Source organism: Nicotiana tabacum, chromosome 12 (assembly GCF_000715075.1).
Source record: "Nicotiana tabacum cultivar K326 chromosome 12, ASM71507v2, whole genome shotgun sequence".
Classification (NCBI taxonomy): Eukaryota; Viridiplantae; Streptophyta; class Magnoliopsida; order Solanales; family Solanaceae; genus Nicotiana; species Nicotiana tabacum.
The window spans coordinates 6924747-6945651 of record NC_134091.1 but is presented as its reverse complement, the minus strand read 5'-3'; the positions used below and the strand labels follow the sequence as shown (position 1 = coordinate 6945651).

Sequence of the window (20905 nt, the reverse complement as noted above, 5' to 3'; positions counted from 1 at the left end):
CGACCCGACCCATATTTAATACAGATAAAATACGGGTTAACCAGTGGATAATATGGGTTACCCATATTATCCAAGACTTCTTGTATATGATCACTTTTTGGAGAATTCTTAGTCTCTCTAACTTGAGGAACCCTAATTTGAGGCTTTACAAATGTAAAAATTAGATCCATTGGTTATCTATGGTTACTCATTGGTTATCCATTTTCTAAATGGATAATATTGTTCTTATCCATATTTGACCCGTTTTTATAAAATTCATTATCCAACCCATTTTTTAATGGATAATATGGGTGATTAACTGTTTTCTTTGAACCATTTTGCCACCCCTAATCATGCATAAAATAATACACAGACTATCACATAACTAATGTGGATATTAACATTGTAGGGCTTAAAGACCAACCAAGAGGTGCATTTATGAGTTACAATATATGCTGAATTTGATACAGAAATTATTTTTGTTAATGGTGTAAACCAAACAACAGTAGTCGGCAAAACAAAAGAATTTTGGATATGAGTCAACAAGCATTGCAACTCAAGAAAGTAAGAACGAGGAGCATGGTCTTGACAAACAAGGGCGGAGTAGGATTTAAAACTTATGGGTTCGAAACTCTAAATATTTTAAGTTATTGGGTTCTAAATTCGTAATTTATATTTATATAATAAATTTCTTAAGACAAATACATAATTTAGACCAAACTAAAGCTAATGAGTTCAGCCGAACACGTAGCTTCTACTCTCTTGCTGCCCCTGCCGACAGTGGCGGAGCTAAAGAAGTAAATGCGGGTTAGTACGAATTCAGTAGCTTTTGCTTAGATCTTGTATTTGTATTTAAAAGTTCATAAATATGTATCAACATTCAATTATGAACCTAGTAACTAAAACGAATTATGGATTTTATGACAAATTCAGAACCCATAAACTTCAAATCATGTGTTATAGTCTACTAAAATTGTAACAAATTCAGAACCCATAAACTTCAGAAAGCCAATAATACGGATCATATATAAATTTATGTGTTATAATCTACTAAAATTGTAACAAATAATAAATATGAGTCCATAACTTTAAAAATATAATCGGTTCAATATCAACAAGCTTAAGGATTGAACTCATAGAATTTAAATACTGGATCCGACTCTGCTCATCGACAAAAGGGTCCATGGCCAACTAGTGTTTCTGAATGCATAAATGTTTCTTGTTTTCTTCATATTAGTCACTGCATGTATAGGAACACAGCTAAATGTTCCTATCAAGGATCATGAAACAATATCAGCTACAAAAAACTTATTGCATGCATTAATATGGACTTATGGTGTCCACAATATTTTCATTTTATAAATGATTTCAATTTCTGCTGCTGGACTCTTTCTCTAGTTCTGACCCACGCATGAAAACTAAGTAAAACGTGAACAAATTCCTATACTCAATCCAATATATGATAACACTTATCTTGTAGTTGTATATATTTGGGATTACCTCCTCTTTGTATTATGCTTGTACAATTTTTTTCTAATGACTTGTGATTCCAATCCACAATAATTGAAATTTTTTTATTATATAAAATGAGCTGCATGGCGTCCACATTGACAACGGGCCAAGTTAACTTGTAAACAGTTATAAACGTAGGAAAAAACTCCTTTTTCATTCACTAACACTTATTATAACTTGTTATAATATGATGTTTAATGTATTTGATGTAAGCATAAACTTTAATTTATACCAGGATCTTGAACATGATAATCTTACATGTAATTGCCATAGAAAACATACCTGAAGCGGAATCCATTATCTTGAAGCGAAAGCATTAATTCAAAAACTGGTTTCTCGCCCCTTGCCCTAACTTTATGTTACCGTTGCCTTTAATGATGGAAGAAAGAAAGTAAAATCCGGTAACCCTAATGGGTGGGGAGAGGACCAATTTATAGAGGTTCTCACTTAATCCGGTACGTTCATCAAGTAACCGATCGGACGGATAAGATTTGCTCATTAATTAAATATTAATTATGGGTCTAATCTTATTGGGTCACATACACGTAAGAAAATAGTTTACATTTGAACCATGCAATTTACCCCTTTATGGCTAATGGTGTCCATCATTAGTTCTAAGTTCTAACAGTAAACTATTAATCCGAGTTTATTCTTGATTTATTTTGCTTGAAGCAATTATTAATTACCCAACAAAAACAGTTATTTCTACTAAGTATGCTACAATCAAACTTATCTATACTAGTCTCATTTGTTCTGGAATTTTTTTGTTATTATAGCAAAGTGTTGTTATAAAGAACACATATTATAACATAGCATAAAAATTGATTCCATAAACACTTGGCTTTTATAGTGAATGATTGTTATATAGCAATGCTTTTATACAAGGGCGGAGTCAGGATTTGAAGTTTATGGGCTCTGAACTGGCCACTAAACACATAGCTCATCTTAGTTACTGTGTTTGCAATTAGATATTATACTTATTTGATGAATTTTTTAATATAAATACAGAATTTAAACAAAAACTACTGGGTTTGGCCGAACCTATACTCAATACTCTATTTCCGTCTTTGTTGTTATACATAGGTCTGACTCTGTATACCATTAATTAGCAGTATCCCCCAACGTTTATAGTATTTTGGGCTGGACACTTAAAGGTAGCTTCTAAAGAACATTCGAAGTGACGTTTATGATGGTGGAACAGACCTATAAACTTGAAGCCCAACAAACATCTAAATTGTTGATGGGCCCTCGTGAGATCCAACGTCGAAAGGCTAATGGATCCCTCACTAGCAAATTTTTTCTTACAAAAATAGCCAGATGGATTTACTGTTTATTTTTTTAGCCGATATGCACAAAATATATATACTAATTATACATGATTATACATATTATATATATATATATAAGGGCTTTTGCTATTATTCGCTGGCTATTTTTAATTTAAGCGATTGAATAGACAACTATTTAGGTTAATATTTCAACCTATATGAAGGGCTCAAAATTGCTACACAATTCATTTGATCGTGGTTTTGACTTTTGACGTAAGTTTTTATTCTTGAATTGAACTTCAAATTTAGGTTTCAGTCTTCTTCCGAATAACAGAGGTACAAAAGCTATATATGCAGAAAAATGACATAGTAACTAATATAGAACATTCACTTGTAAAATGAATAATAAGTTATTTCATAAAACAACAAATCAACCAAATAACCTAGAAGAACATATGGAAAGATAGTTGAGCATTAAGTGATGTTTGGCTATAATTTCATATTTTTAATGCATTATTTACCTTACATTTTAGGGTTTTAATCTTAAACTATACTATATTTGTGCTTAATTGAGATTATTTTATGTGTAGGTACGTTGAAGACGAAACTGGGAGCAAAGTAGATATTTTATGCATATTTTATGCACTACAAGAATGACCCGTGATTATTTGATGATGAGAATAATTTTGATGTCATGATTGGCTTGTGATTATTTGATGATGGAGTGATGATTAATATTTGAAAAGCAAATTAAAGGAAGACAAAAAAAAAACAAGAAACAAGGCAAAAGAAGAGTTGAAAGAAGAAACGATAATGAGAAAGGGAGGAAAACAAAGTTAGGCAAAGAAACAATTCAAGACGGAAGCAACAGAATTGAAAAAGGAACAGCTCCAGGCTACGCGAGATTTATCGTTCGCTAGAAAGCATGCGACGCGAACTCTGTTGCTCGCTATTGAGCAGGCGGCGCAAGCTTTGTGGCTCGCTACAGAGCTGGCGAGGCAAGGCCTAAGACGAGGTGGAGCGCGCTACAGAGATTGCGAGGCACAGCCTATAGCGAGGATGTTCAGGGTTTTAAGACCTATTTTGTCTCCTATTTGGTTTTGGACTTGGTTATTTCGTATAGGTCTTTTCCTTACACGTACAAATAGTCATTAAACACCATTTTTAGAGGAGTTTTTGTGACCGGAGGCAAGAACATCACGTGGAACAATTTTTAGAGGAGAAAATCATCGAGTTCTTCATTCCTTTATCTTTTCTTTGTAATTTGTTTATGCAAAATACTTGAGAAATTGTTACTACAAACATGAGTGGCTAAGAACCCTAATATTCCGGGGTCATGGGTGCTACATGAATGTGCTATTTGAAGTTTAATTTGACGAGTTTGAGTTTATCATATTGAGTTGTTTATTTAATTCTGTTTTTAATTATTTTGTTGAGTAGCTAACAGTGAAATATTATCTATGAATCTAGAGTTGAACTCGAAAGTGGGAATTCTAGATTGCGTATAAAATTAAATAGAGCAAGTTCTTGAACCTGGGCATCCGGGAACGGATTCGCAATTAGGATAGACATATACCTAATTGTCTTGCTTGGTTGAAATACAGGAATTGTGAATGCATTCTTGTTAATATTAATTTCATAGACATATAGGTAAGTTAGCTTGAATAGGCAAGTAAGAACTCGACAGATTCTTATGAGTAATATCAACCATGTCAATCAACAATTCAAATAAATATATTAGTTATTTTAAGTCAAGAACGCAACATGATTGTTAGTTAACCTGTGACCTTGGAGTATCCTCTCCTCTTGATTGTTATCCGAAATTGCTTAAGTGTTGTGGTTGATTTCTAGTTATTTCATTGCTTGATAGTTTTAGGTAGTAAATTAGTCAAATATGTATTTTGTGAGAAATCTCTTGAATCGATAAGTTATTTGAGTTTGAATCAGTCAAAAGTTAATCATAAGTCTTCGTGGGAACTATTTACTCACTACTCACGTATACTTGCGTGAGTGAGTTTGGCAGCAACAAGTTTTTGGTGTCGTTGCCGGGATCTTAGAAATTAGCTACTTGACTGAGTTAAGCTTTTATTAGTTATTTGTTCAAGTTTTAATTTTCAATTTGCCTTGTTTATGTTAACGCAGGCTTTTCTCTTGAATGCGGAGGAGTAGAAGCGCAAACAACCTCCTTCCTCTTGATCCTGAAATTGAATGAACACTTCACAGAGTGAGGAAGGAAGTCGAAACTAGAACTAGAATAAAAAGAGAGTTAGACATCATAGTTCAACCGCAACCAATAGAAATGGTCGGTAATGAAGAGCGTGCAATGACAGAAGCCGCAAGGCCCAATCTTGCTAATATGACTCAGGCTATCATGAAGCCTGACATCACAGGGCATTTTGACCTCAAACAGTACATGGTAGAGCTGATTCAGTACACAGGGCAATATGTGGGTCTATCTCATAAAGACCTGCAGAGGCACATTCAGAATTTTCTGAAAATTACGGACACTTATAATTATCCGAATGTTTTCAAGGACTATGTCAGGTTGATACTATTTCCCTTTTCACTGCTGGGGGAAGCTAAGAAATGGTCGCAAAAGGAGCACGCGAACTCAATCCACACTTGGGATGATCTAGCAAGGAAATTCTTAATCAAGTTTTTCCCCATTAAGAAGACAAAGTCGCATAGGAGTCAGATTTTTGGGTTCTATCAACAGGATGGAGAGACACTTCGTCAAGCTTGGGAAATATACAAGAAGCTACTCAGAGACTGCCCGCATCATTGTCACACCGATGAGGTGTTGGGTCACACTAGGCATCAAAGATGAATCTTGATTTAGCTTGTGATGGTAGTTGCATGGTGAGGCCGTATAGTGAAATCCAACTCTTGCTAAATAACTTCACCGCTAATGATCACAATTGGCAAGGAGGTGGGGACTCACGAAGAACAATTAAACAGAAAGCAGTCGGGGTAATTGAGCTTGATGACTTCTCAGTCATACGAGCCGATATAACAAAATTGGCAAATTAGATGAATAGAATGACAATACAACAAACACAATAGATACAACATGTACAATAGATGTCTATTTGCTTCAAACTTCATGGCACAGTCATCTGAATGACATGTGCCCCACGAATCCTGAATCTATATACTATGTGGGGTAACAGAGCAGAGGTTCAATGAATCAGCATGCACAATATGGGAACACTTACAATCCAAATTGGATGAATCATCCTAATTTCTTATGAGGTGGAAACCAGCCGACTCAAAATCATTATAGGCCCCAAGAAAATATCAATCAACCTCAGAAGCCACCTCGACAAATAGAAGAGAGTACGAATGAATTGTTGAAAAGGTTATTGCTTGACAATCAACAACTCAAGACCGATTTCAGAAATCTTGAGAGGCAAATGGGGGAGTTAGCATCAAATCAAAATACTAGGCCCGCAGACGCTCTTCCTAGTGATACAGAGGAGAACCCTCAAGTTAATGTTACATTCAAAAACGGGAGGGAACTAGAGGGAGTGACAAAGAAGAGAAAGGACAAGCCTATACATGAGGGGGAGTTGATTACTAAAGCAACACATGAGTCAAAGAAAGATGATGCAAGTTCAAAGCCAGTGGAGGCTGCAAGGCCACCATCACCTTTCCCCCAAAGATTGCAAAAGAAAAATGACGATCACATGTTCAACAAATTTCTCTCTATGTTGAGCCAGGTTCAATTGAATATTCCATTGGTGGATATACTTCGTGAAATCCCAAAGTATGCTAAGTACATAAAAGATATAACGGCTCACAAGATGAGATTGACTGAATTCGAGACAGTTGCACTTACTGAGGATTTGCACTCCAAGGTTCCAAAACAAGCTTCCGCAAAAGCTTAAGGATCCTGGCAGTTTCACCATCCTTGTGCGAATTGGTAATATTGATGTGGGTCGTGCTCTTTGTAATTTGGGGGTGAGCATAAATCTGATGCCCTTGTCCTTGTTCAAGCAATTGGATCTGGGAGCTCCAAGACCAACCACTATGATGTTGCAGCTAACTGATAGGTCTATAGGATACCCTAAAGGAGTGATTGAAGATGTGTTGCTGCAAATTGGGAAATTCATCTTCCCTGCGGACTTCATTATCCTAGATTATGAGGCTGATGAACTGGTTCCAATCATATTAGGACAACCTCTCTTGGCTATTGGTGATGCAATTATTAAAGTGAAAGAGGAAAAATGATTATGAGGGTGGATAACGAGGAAACAGTCTTTAATGTCTACAAGGCAACCCAACTTCCCCGCCATTATGAGGAGCTCTCTATGATATCTGTTATGGAGGTGGATGAGAAACTTCTTGACATGAGTGTATATCTAGATGATTCTTTAGAGAAAACACTCATGTTGTTCGATATCTTGGAGATTGATGATGAGGTTGAGGAGATGATGCATATCCTTGATGCATCATGTGCTTACATATAGGGAACACCTCTTTGATCCCCTAAATAGGCCAAGTGGGCCTCCTCCAAAGCTGTCGATTGAACAAGCTCCAAAAATAGAGCTTAAACCCCTGCCCCCTCACCTTCAATATTCTTATTTGGTTGGTTCCGACACTTTACTTGTTATTGTTTCTTCTGACTTGTCTAAATTGTAGGAAGAAAAGTTGTTGAGAGTGCTACGTGAGCACAAGCGAGCAATTGGGTGGACGATATCTGACATTAAAGGCATTAGTCCAGCTTTCTGCATGCATAAAATCCTCATGGAGGACGGGCACAAGCCAAGTGTAGAGCAACAACGCCGTCTAAATCCAATTGTGAAAAAGGTGGTAAGAAAAGAAGTGATTAAGTGACTTGACGCAGGTATTATATTTCCAATCTTTGATAGCAAATGGGTAAGCCCTATCCAATGTGTGCCTAAGAAAGGGGGGATGATTGTAATGGTTAATGAAAATAATGACCTGATTCCCACAAGAACTATCACTGGGTGGAGAATTTGCATAGATTATAAAAAAATTAAACAATGCCACCCAAAAGACCACTTTTCCCTCCCCTTCATTGATCAAATGCTTGACAAATTAGTTGCACAGGAATACTATTGTTTCTTAGATGACTATTTGGGGTATAATTAGATTTCTATAGCCCTAAAGGACCAAGAGAAGATCACATTTACGTGTCCCTATGGCACGTATGCGTTCAAGAGAATGCCCTTTGGTCTCTGTAATGCACCTACGACTTTTTAAAGGTGTATGATGACTATTTTTACTTACATGGTTGAAAGATTTGTAGAGGTGTTCATGGATGATTTTTCTATGTTTGGATGTTCTTTTGATAATTGTTTAATGAACCTTGACAAAGTGCTTGCTAGGTGTGAAGAGACAACTTGGTGCTAAACTGGGAAAAGTGTCATTTCATGGTACGCGAAAGTATAGTCCTGGGACACAAGGTGTCCAAAAGTGGTTTGCAGGTGGACAAAGCAAAGGTGGAGGCAATTGAAAAATTGCCCCCACTGACATCCGTCCAAGGCATTCGCAACTTGTTGGGCCATGCAGGTTTTTGTCGTCGTTTCATTAAAGATTTTTCAAAAATTTCTTATCCTTTGTGCAGGCTTCTTGAGAAAGATACCTCATTCGAGTTAGATGATGTCTGTCTGAAAGCATTTGAGGAGCTGAAGGAAAGGTTGGTTACTGCACCAATTATCATTGCCCCGGATTAGGCGTAACACTTTGAGTTGATGTGCAATGCGAGTGACATAGATATCAAAGCTATTTTGGGGCAAAGGAGAAATAAAAACTTTCACTCCATTTATTATGCGAGCAAAGTTCTGAATCCAACCTAGATGAATTACACTGTTACTAAAAAAGAGTTGTTTGCAGTGGTGTGGGCGTTTGACAAGTTCAGATCCTATCTAGTGGGTACCAAAGTCATCGTCTACACAGATCATTCAGCTATCAGATACTTGTTTGAAAAGAAAGATGCCAAATCGAGGCTGATTCGTTGGGTCCTCCTCTTGTAAGAATTTGACTTAAAAACCCGAGATTGAAAAGGGACAGAGAATAAAGTGGTTGATCACTTGTCCAAATTAAAAAATCAGAACCATGTAGCTGAAGGAGGATCAATCAAAGAAAGATTTCCTGATGAGCAGTTATTAGCAATCACCTCGAGTGAAGCCCCGTGGTATGCAGATTATGTAAATTTTATTGCAAGTGGGTGATGCCACCAGAATTGACACTCGATAATAGAAGAAGATTTCTACATGATGTGGGGCTCTACATGTGGAATGAGCCATTCCTATATAAGCAGTGCGTAGATCAATTGGTACGAAGGTGTGTCCTTGAGGAGGAGATGAATGCAATATTGCATGACTGTCATGCTTCTCCACACGGAGGACACCATGGTGGGGACAGAACTGCCCAAAAAGTACTACAATCGGTTTTCTATTGGCCAAAATTGTTTAAGGATGCACACGCCTTTGTTAAAAAGTGTGATAGGTGCCAAAGAACCGGAACAATAACGAAGAAGCACGAGATGCCTTTGCAGAATATTCTGACAATGGAGCTCTTTGATGTTTAGGGGATTGATTTCATGGGACCGTTCCCATACTTTAATGGTCACAGATACATTTTGGTGGCAGTTTACTATGTGTTTAAGTGGGTGGAGGCCATTGCTCTTCCAACTAATGACGCAAAGGTAGTGGTAAACTTTGTAAAGAAGCACATCTTCACACGCTTTGGGAATCCAAGGGTGCTGATAAGTGACGGATGAACTCATTTTTGTAACAAATTATTGAATAATGTTCTTGAAAAGTATGGAGTTAAGCACAAGTTTTCCACTACCTATCACCCCCAAATGAGTGGTCAAGTGGAAGTTTCAAACATAGAGGTAAAGCAAATTCTGGAAAAAACAGTAAGAGGAAATAGAAAACACTGGGCCAGAAAGCTGGACGACGCATTATGGGCATATCAAACTACATACAAGACCCCCATATGTACTTCTCTATACAGGTTAGTTTATGGGAAGGTGTGCCACCTGCCCGTCGAGCTTGAACACAAAGCCTATTGGGCAATCAAAAAGATGAATATGGATATGGACTTAGCTGGTGAGAAGTGGTTGTTTCAACTCAGCGAACTTGATGAGTTTTGATTGCACGCATATGAAAATGCCAAATTGTATAAAGAAAAGACCAAGAGGTGGCATGACAAGCACATCCAACATCGTGAGTTTGAGTCAGGACAAGAAGTTCTCTTGTTTAATTCGAGGTTGAAGATTTTCCCCGGAAAGCTTAAGTCTCGATAGGCAGGTCCTTTTGTTGTGGTAAGTGTGAGGCCTCATGGAGCGGTGGAATTGCGTGATACGAGCTCAAGTGGTACCTTCTTAGTAAATGGGCAATGAGTAAAATATTATTGGGGTGGTGTGATGACTCGGCCAGTCGTCTCATGAGTTACCGCTCCATTTTTCCCATTTCTATATGCTCTGTTATCAGTGTTTTGTGGTATTGGGTTGGTCGAATCGAATCCGGAATGATTTTGGTAAGGTTTGAGACACTTAGTCTCTTTTAAGGAAACTTAAGTTGGAAAAGTCAAACAGATATTGACTTATGTGTTAGAGGGCTTGGATATGAGTTCTGATGGTTCGGTTAGCTTCGGGAGGTGATTTTTGACTTAGGAGCGTGATCAGAATGAATTTTGGAGGTTCGTAGTAGATTTAGGCTTGAATTGGCGAAGTTGATATTTTGGCAATTTTCGGTTGGTAGGCAAGATTTGATATGGGGGTCAGAATGGAATTCTGAGAGTTACAGTAGTTCCGTTGTGTCATTTGGGATGTGTCTGCAAAATTTCAGTTCATTCAAACGTGGTTTGGTTGGGTTTTTGATCAAAAGCGAAATTTGGAAGATCTTAGAAAAATTTGGCTTGAATCCAATGTGTTTTGGTTGATTTGATGTTATTTGAGGTGTTTTGAAGATTGGTACAAGTGCGAACAAGGTATTAGGGTATGTTTGTGCTTTTGGTTGAGGTCCCGGGGGGCCTCGGGGTGATTCCAGATGGTTAACGGAAAAGTTTGGACCTTATTGTTGCTGCTGAAGTTGCTGCTTATGGTATTTACACACCTGCGGATTGGGGACCGCAGGTGCATCGCCGCAGAAGCGGATAAAGGATCGCAAAAGCGGAAATGCCTGGAAAGGCAGTTACCACAGATGCGGTTAATGGACCGCACCTGTGGAGGCGCAGGTGCGGAAGATTGATCGCAGAAGTGGGTTTGGTCCATTAAGTGATTTTCGTAGAAGCGGAAGAGGAACCGCATATGCGGTACCGCAGAAGCGGGTATTGTGCTGCAGATGCAAAAATGACTAGGCAGAAGGTATAAATTGTAGCCTTCGCGAATTTTAGCTATTTTCACCATTTTTACCTCGGCTTTGGAGCTTTTTGGACGATTTGAGTGAGGGATTTCAAGGGAGCTTCATTGAGGTAAGGAATTTGGACTTGAAACTTGTTCCTATGCTATTATTTCACGGATTAGAGCTAGAAATTATGGAAATCAAGGGTGACAATTGGGGAGACTAAGGCTTGGGAACTTAGGCCTTTAATTGAGGATTTGGTGGACCATTTGAGGTCGGATTTCAGAACTTTTGATATGTATGAACTCGTGGGGAGATAAGGAATCTATTGATGAAAAAATTATTGAATTCCGAGATGCGGGCCCGGGGGGTCGCGTTTTGGTAATTTCGGGTTTCATGTCGTAGTTTGATTATTTTAGCTTGGGCTTCGTTCTCTTAGCATATTTTGACGTCTTCGTTCTGATTTTGGATAGATTCGATGCGAGTGGAGGCTGATTCGAGGGGCAAAGGCGTCGCGAGCTAGAGATTTGACCAGTTCGAGGTGAGTAATGATTGTAAATGATGTTCTAAGGGTTTGAAATCCCGGATTGCACATCGTAGTGCTATATTGAGGTGAGGCACATGCTTGATGACGAGCGTGGAGTCGTGCACTATTGGGGATTGTTATTTGGTCCATCTTGATTGATGATTTTACCGCATATTTGACTGAAATCTATTTGTTATCATCATTACGTGGGGTCGTGGCTTGATTGATATGAGGCTGAGGGCCTAGCAACGATGCCACGAGATGGCTTGATATTGCGCTTGGGTCGTAAGGGGCCCCTCAAGGAGTCTGTACACCCCAGTGAGCGCGGGTACCCATTGTGATATGAGATTGAGCCCGAGGGGCTAGTATTGTTCTATGTGATTGCCCGTGGGGCTGGTATTTTTGTAGTGTCTGTTTTTATTTTGTAGGATTTTAAGCATAGGGAGAAAGCCAAAAGAAGTGTGCTAAAGCGAGTTAGATGGTGAGAACTGAGTGTGAGGTGACCGCACAAAAGACCATGCCTAGGGGAAGTCTTAGTACCTCGTGAGTCGCTATTGCTTCGGCCTTTAGCCTTTCAGGGAGTTTCTTGTCCACCATCGTTATTGTTTTATTTTATTTGTGCATTAGGGACACTACACTCTTTTAAGTATGGGGTGAGAGAATTTCTCTAGATAATTAGTAGTAGTGTGTTTGAAAAATGTTAACTTCTTTTTTTTATTTTCGTAGTTGTCTAGTAATTTAGTAGTTATGAAAAACTTAGAAAAAAAGTAGAAAAAGTGGGCTTTTCCCGATGATGGATCTCCTAGATCGCTTTCTTGAGGGATTTAAGTCAAAAAAAAAGGACAAAAAAAATTTCTTTGTAGGTAGTATATTAACTCCCCCTTAGTTTTTCTTTATGCCGCGGTTCTTTTCTAAAGGTTTTGTTTGAACCGGGTATAGTTAGTTTTATTTTTTTATGAGTAGGAGACATTATGAGATGAATTGAATTGAAGCAATATCTTTTGACTTTGTTATGCCTTGAGAATTGTGAGTACTTTGATTGTGATACTTAGACTTAGTTTCTGACTCTTGTATAAGTACCTTAAATTGTATAATCTTAACTTTACTTATCTGCTTTGACTAGAGTGTCTTGATGAGTCTAATCCTGAGTGAGTTATGTGCCATGTGTATGAGTTTTGTGTGGTATTCTGTGCATTGCATTTGATATTTAGAACTTACCTTGTGTGTTTGTAAAGCAAAATAGCTATTTTATTCAGTCTTGGAAGTAATATAGGCATTTTTTTGTTGAGCCATATATATATATATATATATATATATTACCCGCTTAATTGTTATATATCGTAGTTAACCCCTTTGAGCATGTAATCTTGTTTCTTTGGCAACTGCGTTACAAGCCGTACCCATTTGTTTGAATTAACCATTTATATGAACCATTTAACCTCTTATGAGCACTTGAATTGTTATGAACTTTGTAAAAGTTAAAGTGTGGGGTGGTTGGTTTGGATTTTGAGTGGAACTAATGAAATAAGGAGAAAGGTGAACTGTTTTAAAAAAAAATAAGAGTCACTTGAATTGAAAAAGAAAGAAAAAATTGCTATGAAAAATATTCCTCGATAGTGGTGACTCTTGATGTAATTGTGCTTAAAGAAGTATGGAGTTAATATACATTGATGTAAATGTGGAGTTATAGGTTGACATTAGGGGTGTTCATAAAAATCCGAAAATCCGAACCAAACCGAAAACCAAACCAAACCAAACCGACCAAAAAAACCGATACTTTTTGGTTTGGTTTGGTTTTGGTTTTGAAATTTAAAAAACGATCAAATTTGGTTTGGTTTTGGTTCTAATTAAAAAAAACGAACCAAACCGAATATAGGAGTAGCTATTTTAAATTTATTATTATACCTATATATATGTATACTTTTATACAATGTTTTAAAATTTTTATAGTAAATATTAATCGTTTGCACTTTTAGTACAGTTCTTTACCTTTACATTCTAGTTTAATTTGTAGTTTTCTTTTGTTAAGTGTAAGAATCTATTTCATGTTAAAATAATATATTTTTAATTGAGTCCTTAAATTATTCATCACTATTTGATTCAATTATCATAAATATATCTTGGTAAATAATAGATTTCTCAAAGGACAATTGATTTGATAGTGTTACGTTGAAAATGTGGTCGCCGAAATGTGTGTTTGGTAGTGTATGTCTTATATTTAAGAAAAAACCGACAAATAACCGAAAAAATCGAAAAACCGACATAAACCGAATCGAGAAAAAATTGACTTAATTGGTTTGGTTTGGTTCTAATATTTGAAAAACCGACTTACTTGGTTTGGTTTCTTTTTAGGGAAAAATCGATCTAAACCGAACCATGAACACCTCTAGTTGACATAAGTATAAGGATTGAATGTTAAAGTATATGTATTAAAATGCTTAGAGAGGTGTAGTCACTCTTATATCCAAATATATCCTACCCGACCTGCAGCCTACATTACAACCAATTAAAGTCCTACTTGATCCTAGACTGAATGAACTCAATTAGTAGAGTAATACACTACGGGCAAGCCTATGGTGCATCTTTTGTAGCATATGAATGTTATTTATGAGAGTGAGTGAATTCTTTCTATCTTGAGTTCCTAATTGTTCTTCAAATTTTATTGTGTGAAACTACTCTCTTTTATAGTGTGAGGGCACTTGATTCATGAAGGAAAGGTAATGTCATTGACCTTTATGTTAGAGTAAGTGAGTGAGTTGTGAATAATGTGTGGTACTTGTGAGTCAAATCTTGAGACGAAAATGTTACACTCTTATGCTTAGTATATTTTAAAGACTCTTGGTGTGATGAGTTAGGAGACTTGTGTAAAAAGGCCGTGTCTATATAAAGTATAGTTTAATTGCTCAAGTACGAGCAACATTTAAGTGTGGGGTAGTGATGTTTGGCTATAATTTCATATTTTTAGTGCATTATTTACCTTACACTTTTGGGACTTTAATGCTAAACTATACTATATTTGTGCTTAATTGAGTTTATTTTATGTATAGGTACGTTGAAGACGAAACTGGGAGTAAAGTAGAGATTTTATGTGTATTTTATGCATTACAAGAATGATTGTGGTTATTTGATGATGAGAATAATTTTAATGTCACGATTGGCTCGTGATTATTTGTCATAATTATTTGATGATGGAGTGATGATTAATATTTGAAAAGCAAATTAAAGGAAGACAAAAAAAACAAGAAATAAGGCAAAAGAAGAGTTGAAAGAAGAACCGATAATGAGAAAGGGAGGAAAACAAAGTTAGGCAAAGAAACAATTCAAGACGGAAGCAACAGAATTGAAAGCGGAACAGCTCCAGGCTACGCGAGATTTATCGTTCGCTAGAAAGCATGCGACGCGAACTCTGTTGCTCGCTATTGAGCAGGCGGCGCAAGCTTTGTGGCTCGCTACAGAGCTGGCGAGGCAAGGCATGAGGCGAGGTGGAGCGCGCTATAGAGGTCGCGAGGCACAGCCTATAGCGAGGATGTTCAGGGTTTTAAGGCCTATTTTGTCTCCTATTTGGTTTTGGACTTGGTTATTTCGTATAGGTCTTTTCCTTACACGTACAAATAGTCATTAAACACCATTCTTAGAGGAGTTTTTGCGACCGGAGGCAAGAACATCACGTGAAACAACTTTTGAAGGAGAAAATCATCGAGTTCTTCGTTCCTTCATCTTTTCTTTGTAATTTGTTTATGCAAAATACTTGGGAAATTGTTACTACAAACATGAGTGGTTAAGAACCCTAATATTCTGGGGTTATGGGTGCTACATGAATGTGATGTTTGAAGTTTAATTTGATGAGTTTGAATTTATCATATTGGGTTGTTTATTTAATTCTGTTTAATTATTTTGATGAGTAGCTAACCGTGAAATACTATTTACGAATCTAGAGTTAAACTCGAAAGTGAGAATTCTAAATTGCGTATAGAATTAAATAGATCAAGTTCTTGAACCTAGGCATCAGGGAACGAATTCACAATTAGGATAGACATATACATAATTGTCTTGCTTGGTTGAAATACAGGAATTGTGAATGCATTCTTGTTAATCTTAATTCCATATACATATAGTTATTAAGTTAGCTTGAATAGGCGAGTAAGAACTCGACAGATTCTTATGAGTAATATCAACCCTGTCAATCAACAATCCAGATAAATCAATTAGTCATTTTAAGCCAAGAACGCAACATGATTGTTAGTTAACCTGTGACCCTGGAGTATCCTCTCCTCTTGATTGTTATCCGAAATTGCTTAAGTGTTGTGGTTGATTTCTAGTTATTTTATTGCTTGATAGTTTTAGGTAGTAAATTAGTCAATTATATATTTTGTGAGAAATCTCTTGAATCGATAAATTATTTGAGTTCGAATCAGTCTAAAGTTAATTATAAGTCTTCATAGGAACGATACTCTACTCACCACTCTATTACTTGACGGCCACGTACACTTGCGTAAGTGTGTTTGGCCGCAACATTAAGCCATATAAGAAACATACTATCTCTCATCCCAAAATTATGCAACCTTTTGCTTTTAGAAAAAAACTGCATAAGACTTTAGGAGTATATAAACCCATATTGAGTTTCGCTTGTAATTATTATAATTATCTTATATAAGAAGAGACAGTGAGGTGTCTGTCTCATGAGAGATGCATGCCTGGCATTCCATGTTAATTCTTGTAAAGAAAGAGCTTCTCATTTTAGCCGCAATTCTCAGAAAACATGAGCCCACTCAAATTTTCCTTTTTCTCAAGAGTATCATAGCCTAATCCAAAATTTTCACACACAACTCTTCAACTACATATGCAGCCTTTTACCAATGCATTATTATAGTTATGTTTTTTCCTTCAATTTTATCGTGGCTATTGGCTTTAAGAGCTTCTACCAAGTTTTTGACTTTGGTAGCAACGAGTGTTGCAATTTTGTTAGTATTAATTAATTTTTTTACTTGATTGATTAGTTATTATTATTCATGAATAACAAATTCACGAGATCCCATATTTATTATTTGTCAATAACAAATTCAAGAGACCACAATAATCTGACTATGTCAAAACACAATATCATTGTATTCTTCCAAATAATTCTCATTTAATACATGAACTGAAATTGATTTCTATCTATACCTCTTTAATTTTTAGCAGGAAAAAAGATGTTTAGCCAACTTAAAACAAACGATGTACCAAATAGTTGGGGTTCAACATAGATCTTAGTTAATATTGCGAAAGATAAGTTAATTGTATTCGAAGATTTTTAAAAATTTATAAAACAAAACTAACTTCTTTGAATTGCAGAGAAACTACCTTACCAGTAAAATTAATTTGATTGAAAAGGGATTGTATTCATATTTTCATATGAATGTATTCAAGTTGGTATAATCGAAGGGTATGTGACTGTATGTAAGTCGAACCCATTGTTTGGAAGGTGGATTTGTCCGGTGAATATAGAGTATAGCCTCTTCAATCAATAAATGCAACAGTAATATACAATCAGACCTCTCTAAAACAACATCATCATATAATAGTCATTCATTATAAGTTCTTCTCCAATAAAATTAATTTGATTGAAAATGGATTAGTGAGAATATTACATGTAAAACTGCGATTCCACAATGTTACTGTAAAACAACATATCGCAATTGAAGATAAAGGAATACAAAGGAAAAAATCTGACCGTCAACTTTAAAAATAATATTTACGGGTCCTACATAAATACATGCTATACAAACTACAAATGTAAAACAAAATTTTTGCAAGTCTTAAACGCTAATTTCTAAACCTCACATCCTAACTTGAAATTTTTTAATATTACATCATGATTTTAGACGTAAATCTTTATGAACTATATAAGACCAAATTCCAAAAACTATTTTTGGCACTATTTGTAAGTTAAATTGATTGGATAATCATACAAGTATTATGAATTTTTCTTAGGTCAAAAGTGGCCTTCAACATGCGCTTATATAATTATACATCACAAGTACGCTAATTTACTTTAGTTAAATGATAAACTAAAGCAAAAATATGTATTAATAAACTACATGTTGATAATAGTAATAATAATAGTGTACATTGAAACATGTTTCACATATTCATTGAATTGATACAAAAAACTTATGCCATAAATTTGTTAAAAATACAATCAAGGTGTTAAGGCCAAAGGATTTGAGCAGTTATGCTACCAGTTGCTATAGTTAGTTATCCTAAAGATATTGATCGCAGATGCACATTCAATATTAAGTTATTAACGAACATAAAGTATCCCCACACTCATTATCTTTCATTTTTTCCTTTTTGCAAATAGGTGCGCACTCAATGTAAATATATAATTTTGAAAAATTTCCAATCATGTAATACTCCTTTAGTTTCATTTTTATAACGATTTGATTAGACATGAGATTTAAACTTTCGACTTAACTTGTATATTTATGGAGTATTATAGAATATGGAAGAGACTATTATAAATTATGGCTGAAAAGCTTTTTTAATAGAATACATAACATAATCGTTTAAAATTCAGTATATATTAAGATATGGTATTCTTAAAGTTGTGAAAGTAATATAAGATAAAATAATATAAATTATTTTAATTAAAAATCTTTGAAAATAATATCATATAAATTGAACTGAATAAAGTAGTTTAATCGAAGGGTATGTGACTGTATGTAAGTCGAACCCATTGTTTGGGAGGTGGATTTGCCCGGTGAATATAGAGTATAGCCCCTTCAATCAATAAATGCAACAGTAATATACAATCACACCTCTTTAAAACAACATCATCATATAACAGTCATTCATTATAAGTTCTTCTCCAATAAATTAATTTGATTGAAAATGGATTGGTGAGAATATTAAATGTAAAACTGCGATGTGTCAAAGGAATTTGCATACAAATTAAGGGGGCAAAGTATGTATTAGACAAAATTATTTTACCTTCTAATCTATATTTAAGTTAAATAAAATGAGACAAAATACAAACTAAATATTAGCAACATTTATGAGTTTGTGATAAGGTTTGATTATATTATTGAGAGCTTTCATTCTTAATGTTGTGTATAGAGAATGATCGTTAATTAATAGGAATTCCATATATGCAACATATGAAAATATGAATAAATATTATTTGAAGTTTCGGTCAATTATCCGCTCGAATCTGAAGTAGTTCAATCTCTTTAATGCAACTTCAGAAATCAAATCTGAAGTTCATCTATCTTTCAAATGCAACTTCAGAAATTCAATTCTAAAGTAGTTTAATCTATTGAATGCAACTTCATATTTCGAATCTTAAAGTGAAACATAAACTTGTTTTTCGATTTTCAACAATCCAATACATGATTCAATGCCTAAATCTACCTTAAATGAGCTCAAATTTGAAATACATCTTTCAAAAGGAACAAATTTCAATCATCAAATTGTCGAAGCAACAATAAATTTAACAAATCCGTTTTGCAACTAAAAAAAAAGAAGAAGAAGCTAAGTATAAAGAAGAAAAAAATAACATTAAAGAAGAAAAGAAAAATGTATGTATCCGAAATTATCTAAAACTTGGGTATCAGTTAAACTTTTTCTAAAAAGTGGATATAAATTTAACGGGGGACGCAAAATTGAGCGCCACATAAAAAATTTGCCTTTGACTATGGTTATTGGGCCGGGGCATAGCCCGGGCTAACCGTAACTAGTCAAATATATAGAATGGAGTTTTGTGCATTGTTTTGGTCTGTATGTTTTATTTATGACTAGTCTTTATATTCATTTATTTGGACAAATAAAATTATGAAAAGTTTTGATACTATATTCCATTTGAATCGCTAGAAAATTTTCTTCTTTCGTTTAAACCAAGTGCAACTCGGCCAACAAATTACATAATCACACACCATAGCGGAACACAAAGCAATATCATGTACTTCTTAATATTACACTTATCAAATAATGAAAGAAAATGATGGAGCTTTAACACACTCACATACGTTAAACTCCTCAACTATCAACAAAAGGGCTTATATATATTCTTAACTTCTAGTCAAGTACGTTTCCATTTTAAGTAAGGAATACGAATGTATATCTATTGTACTAAAGCTGCACGAAAATATATTGGACTAGCAAACTATAAGACTCGTTTGGTACAAAGATATGAGATAATTAATTCCGAATTAAACTTGAGATTAGTTTATGTAACGTTTGATTGAGAATATACCTCTGGATCTATAACAAGCAATCACAGTCCGTAGCCGGAACAACCACGTACCGACCTACTGACTAGAGCTGGGCATATATCGGGTAAAACCGATAACCCGAACCGTTAATTATTTACTGGGTTATCGGTATCAGGTTATCGGGTTAATGATTCAATAACGGTTTAGAATTTTTTCACTATTGAGTTATCGGTTCGGGCCTCGGTTTGCCAATTTTGTTAATGAGTTAACCGATAATCCAATAAGAATTAATAAAATTATGACTTTACCCTTAAGTATATACATATGCTAGGGCTTCAGTCCATTCTCTCCTATTCTTTCTCAGTCGCACTCTTCAGTTGCTTCATCTTCAATCTTTATAGACCTTACTAGTTACTCCTAGCGTAAGTCTTTAGTATTATACATTAGGCTTTTAATTTCTATAACGAAATTAATCTTCAAATTGGTACTTTTGACTGTTAATGATTATTTATTTTTTTATTTTCGTTCCTTAATTTTGTGGGCTCACGTAGTGCAGCCTATACCTACTACCAATTTCTCTTCGCACTTATCAATTCTCAATCGACAATCTTCGTCAGTTTCAGGGATATTTTCGAACATTATTCTTTTGTATAGTGCTGAGCTTTGACAACAGGACAATATTTTCTTGCCTTTTAGGTGTTTTTCATTTCCGTGTTAGTATTGCCCATGCACAGATCAAGATTTTGCTTTATTGTTTCTTTTTTTAAGTTAGGCATTTGACAAACAATATCCAGTTTATCTTGGATTGTTAGTACTTTATGTTTGGACTTGTTAATTTTAAGGTGAAATGACTACTACTTTGTATTATTATTAATGTATTTGAACAACTGTTGTTGAAGAACTAATCCTATTCTAGTTGTGACCACGGGACATAACGCAGAAATTGGTAGTATACTATATGTGAATTCATCTCTTTTTTGCTTAACTCTAGTGAATTGTCTTCTCTTTTTTGTTTAACTCTAGATTGAGTTATCTTATCGGGTAAATCGATAACCGAATCGATAATGATCGATAACCGATTAACCGATAACCGATAACCGATATGCTAAACCG

At 35.3% G+C, this 20905-nt stretch overlaps 1 protein-coding gene across 1 annotated transcript; it reads left to right on the top strand.

The window, feature by feature from the left end:
• Positions 1-5058: 5058 nt before the first annotated feature.
• Positions 5059-6989, top strand: LOC142166995 (uncharacterized). The gene is made up of 3 exons (XM_075227142.1): positions 5059-5298; positions 6479-6616; positions 6756-6989. The coding sequence occupies exons 1-3, from the start codon at positions 5059-5061 to the stop codon at positions 6987-6989; spliced, it is 612 nt and encodes a 203-aa protein (XP_075083243.1).
• The last annotated feature ends 13916 nt before the right edge of the window (positions 6990-20905 follow it).

Bases quoted from the DNA above. Each gene is read 5' to 3' on its own strand.
- LOC142166995 (XM_075227142.1), top strand. From the start codon at position 5,059: ATGGTCGGTAATGAAGAGCGTGCAATGACAGAAGCCGCAAGGCCCAAT. The intron at 5,299-6,478 runs GTCAGGTTGATA...ATGTTGAGCCAG, and splicing joins CGAATGTTTTCAAGGACTAT to GTTCAATTGAATATTCCATT. The intron at 6,617-6,755 runs GTTCCAAAACAA...TCCTTGTTCAAG, and splicing joins CTGAGGATTTGCACTCCAAG to CAATTGGATCTGGGAGCTCC.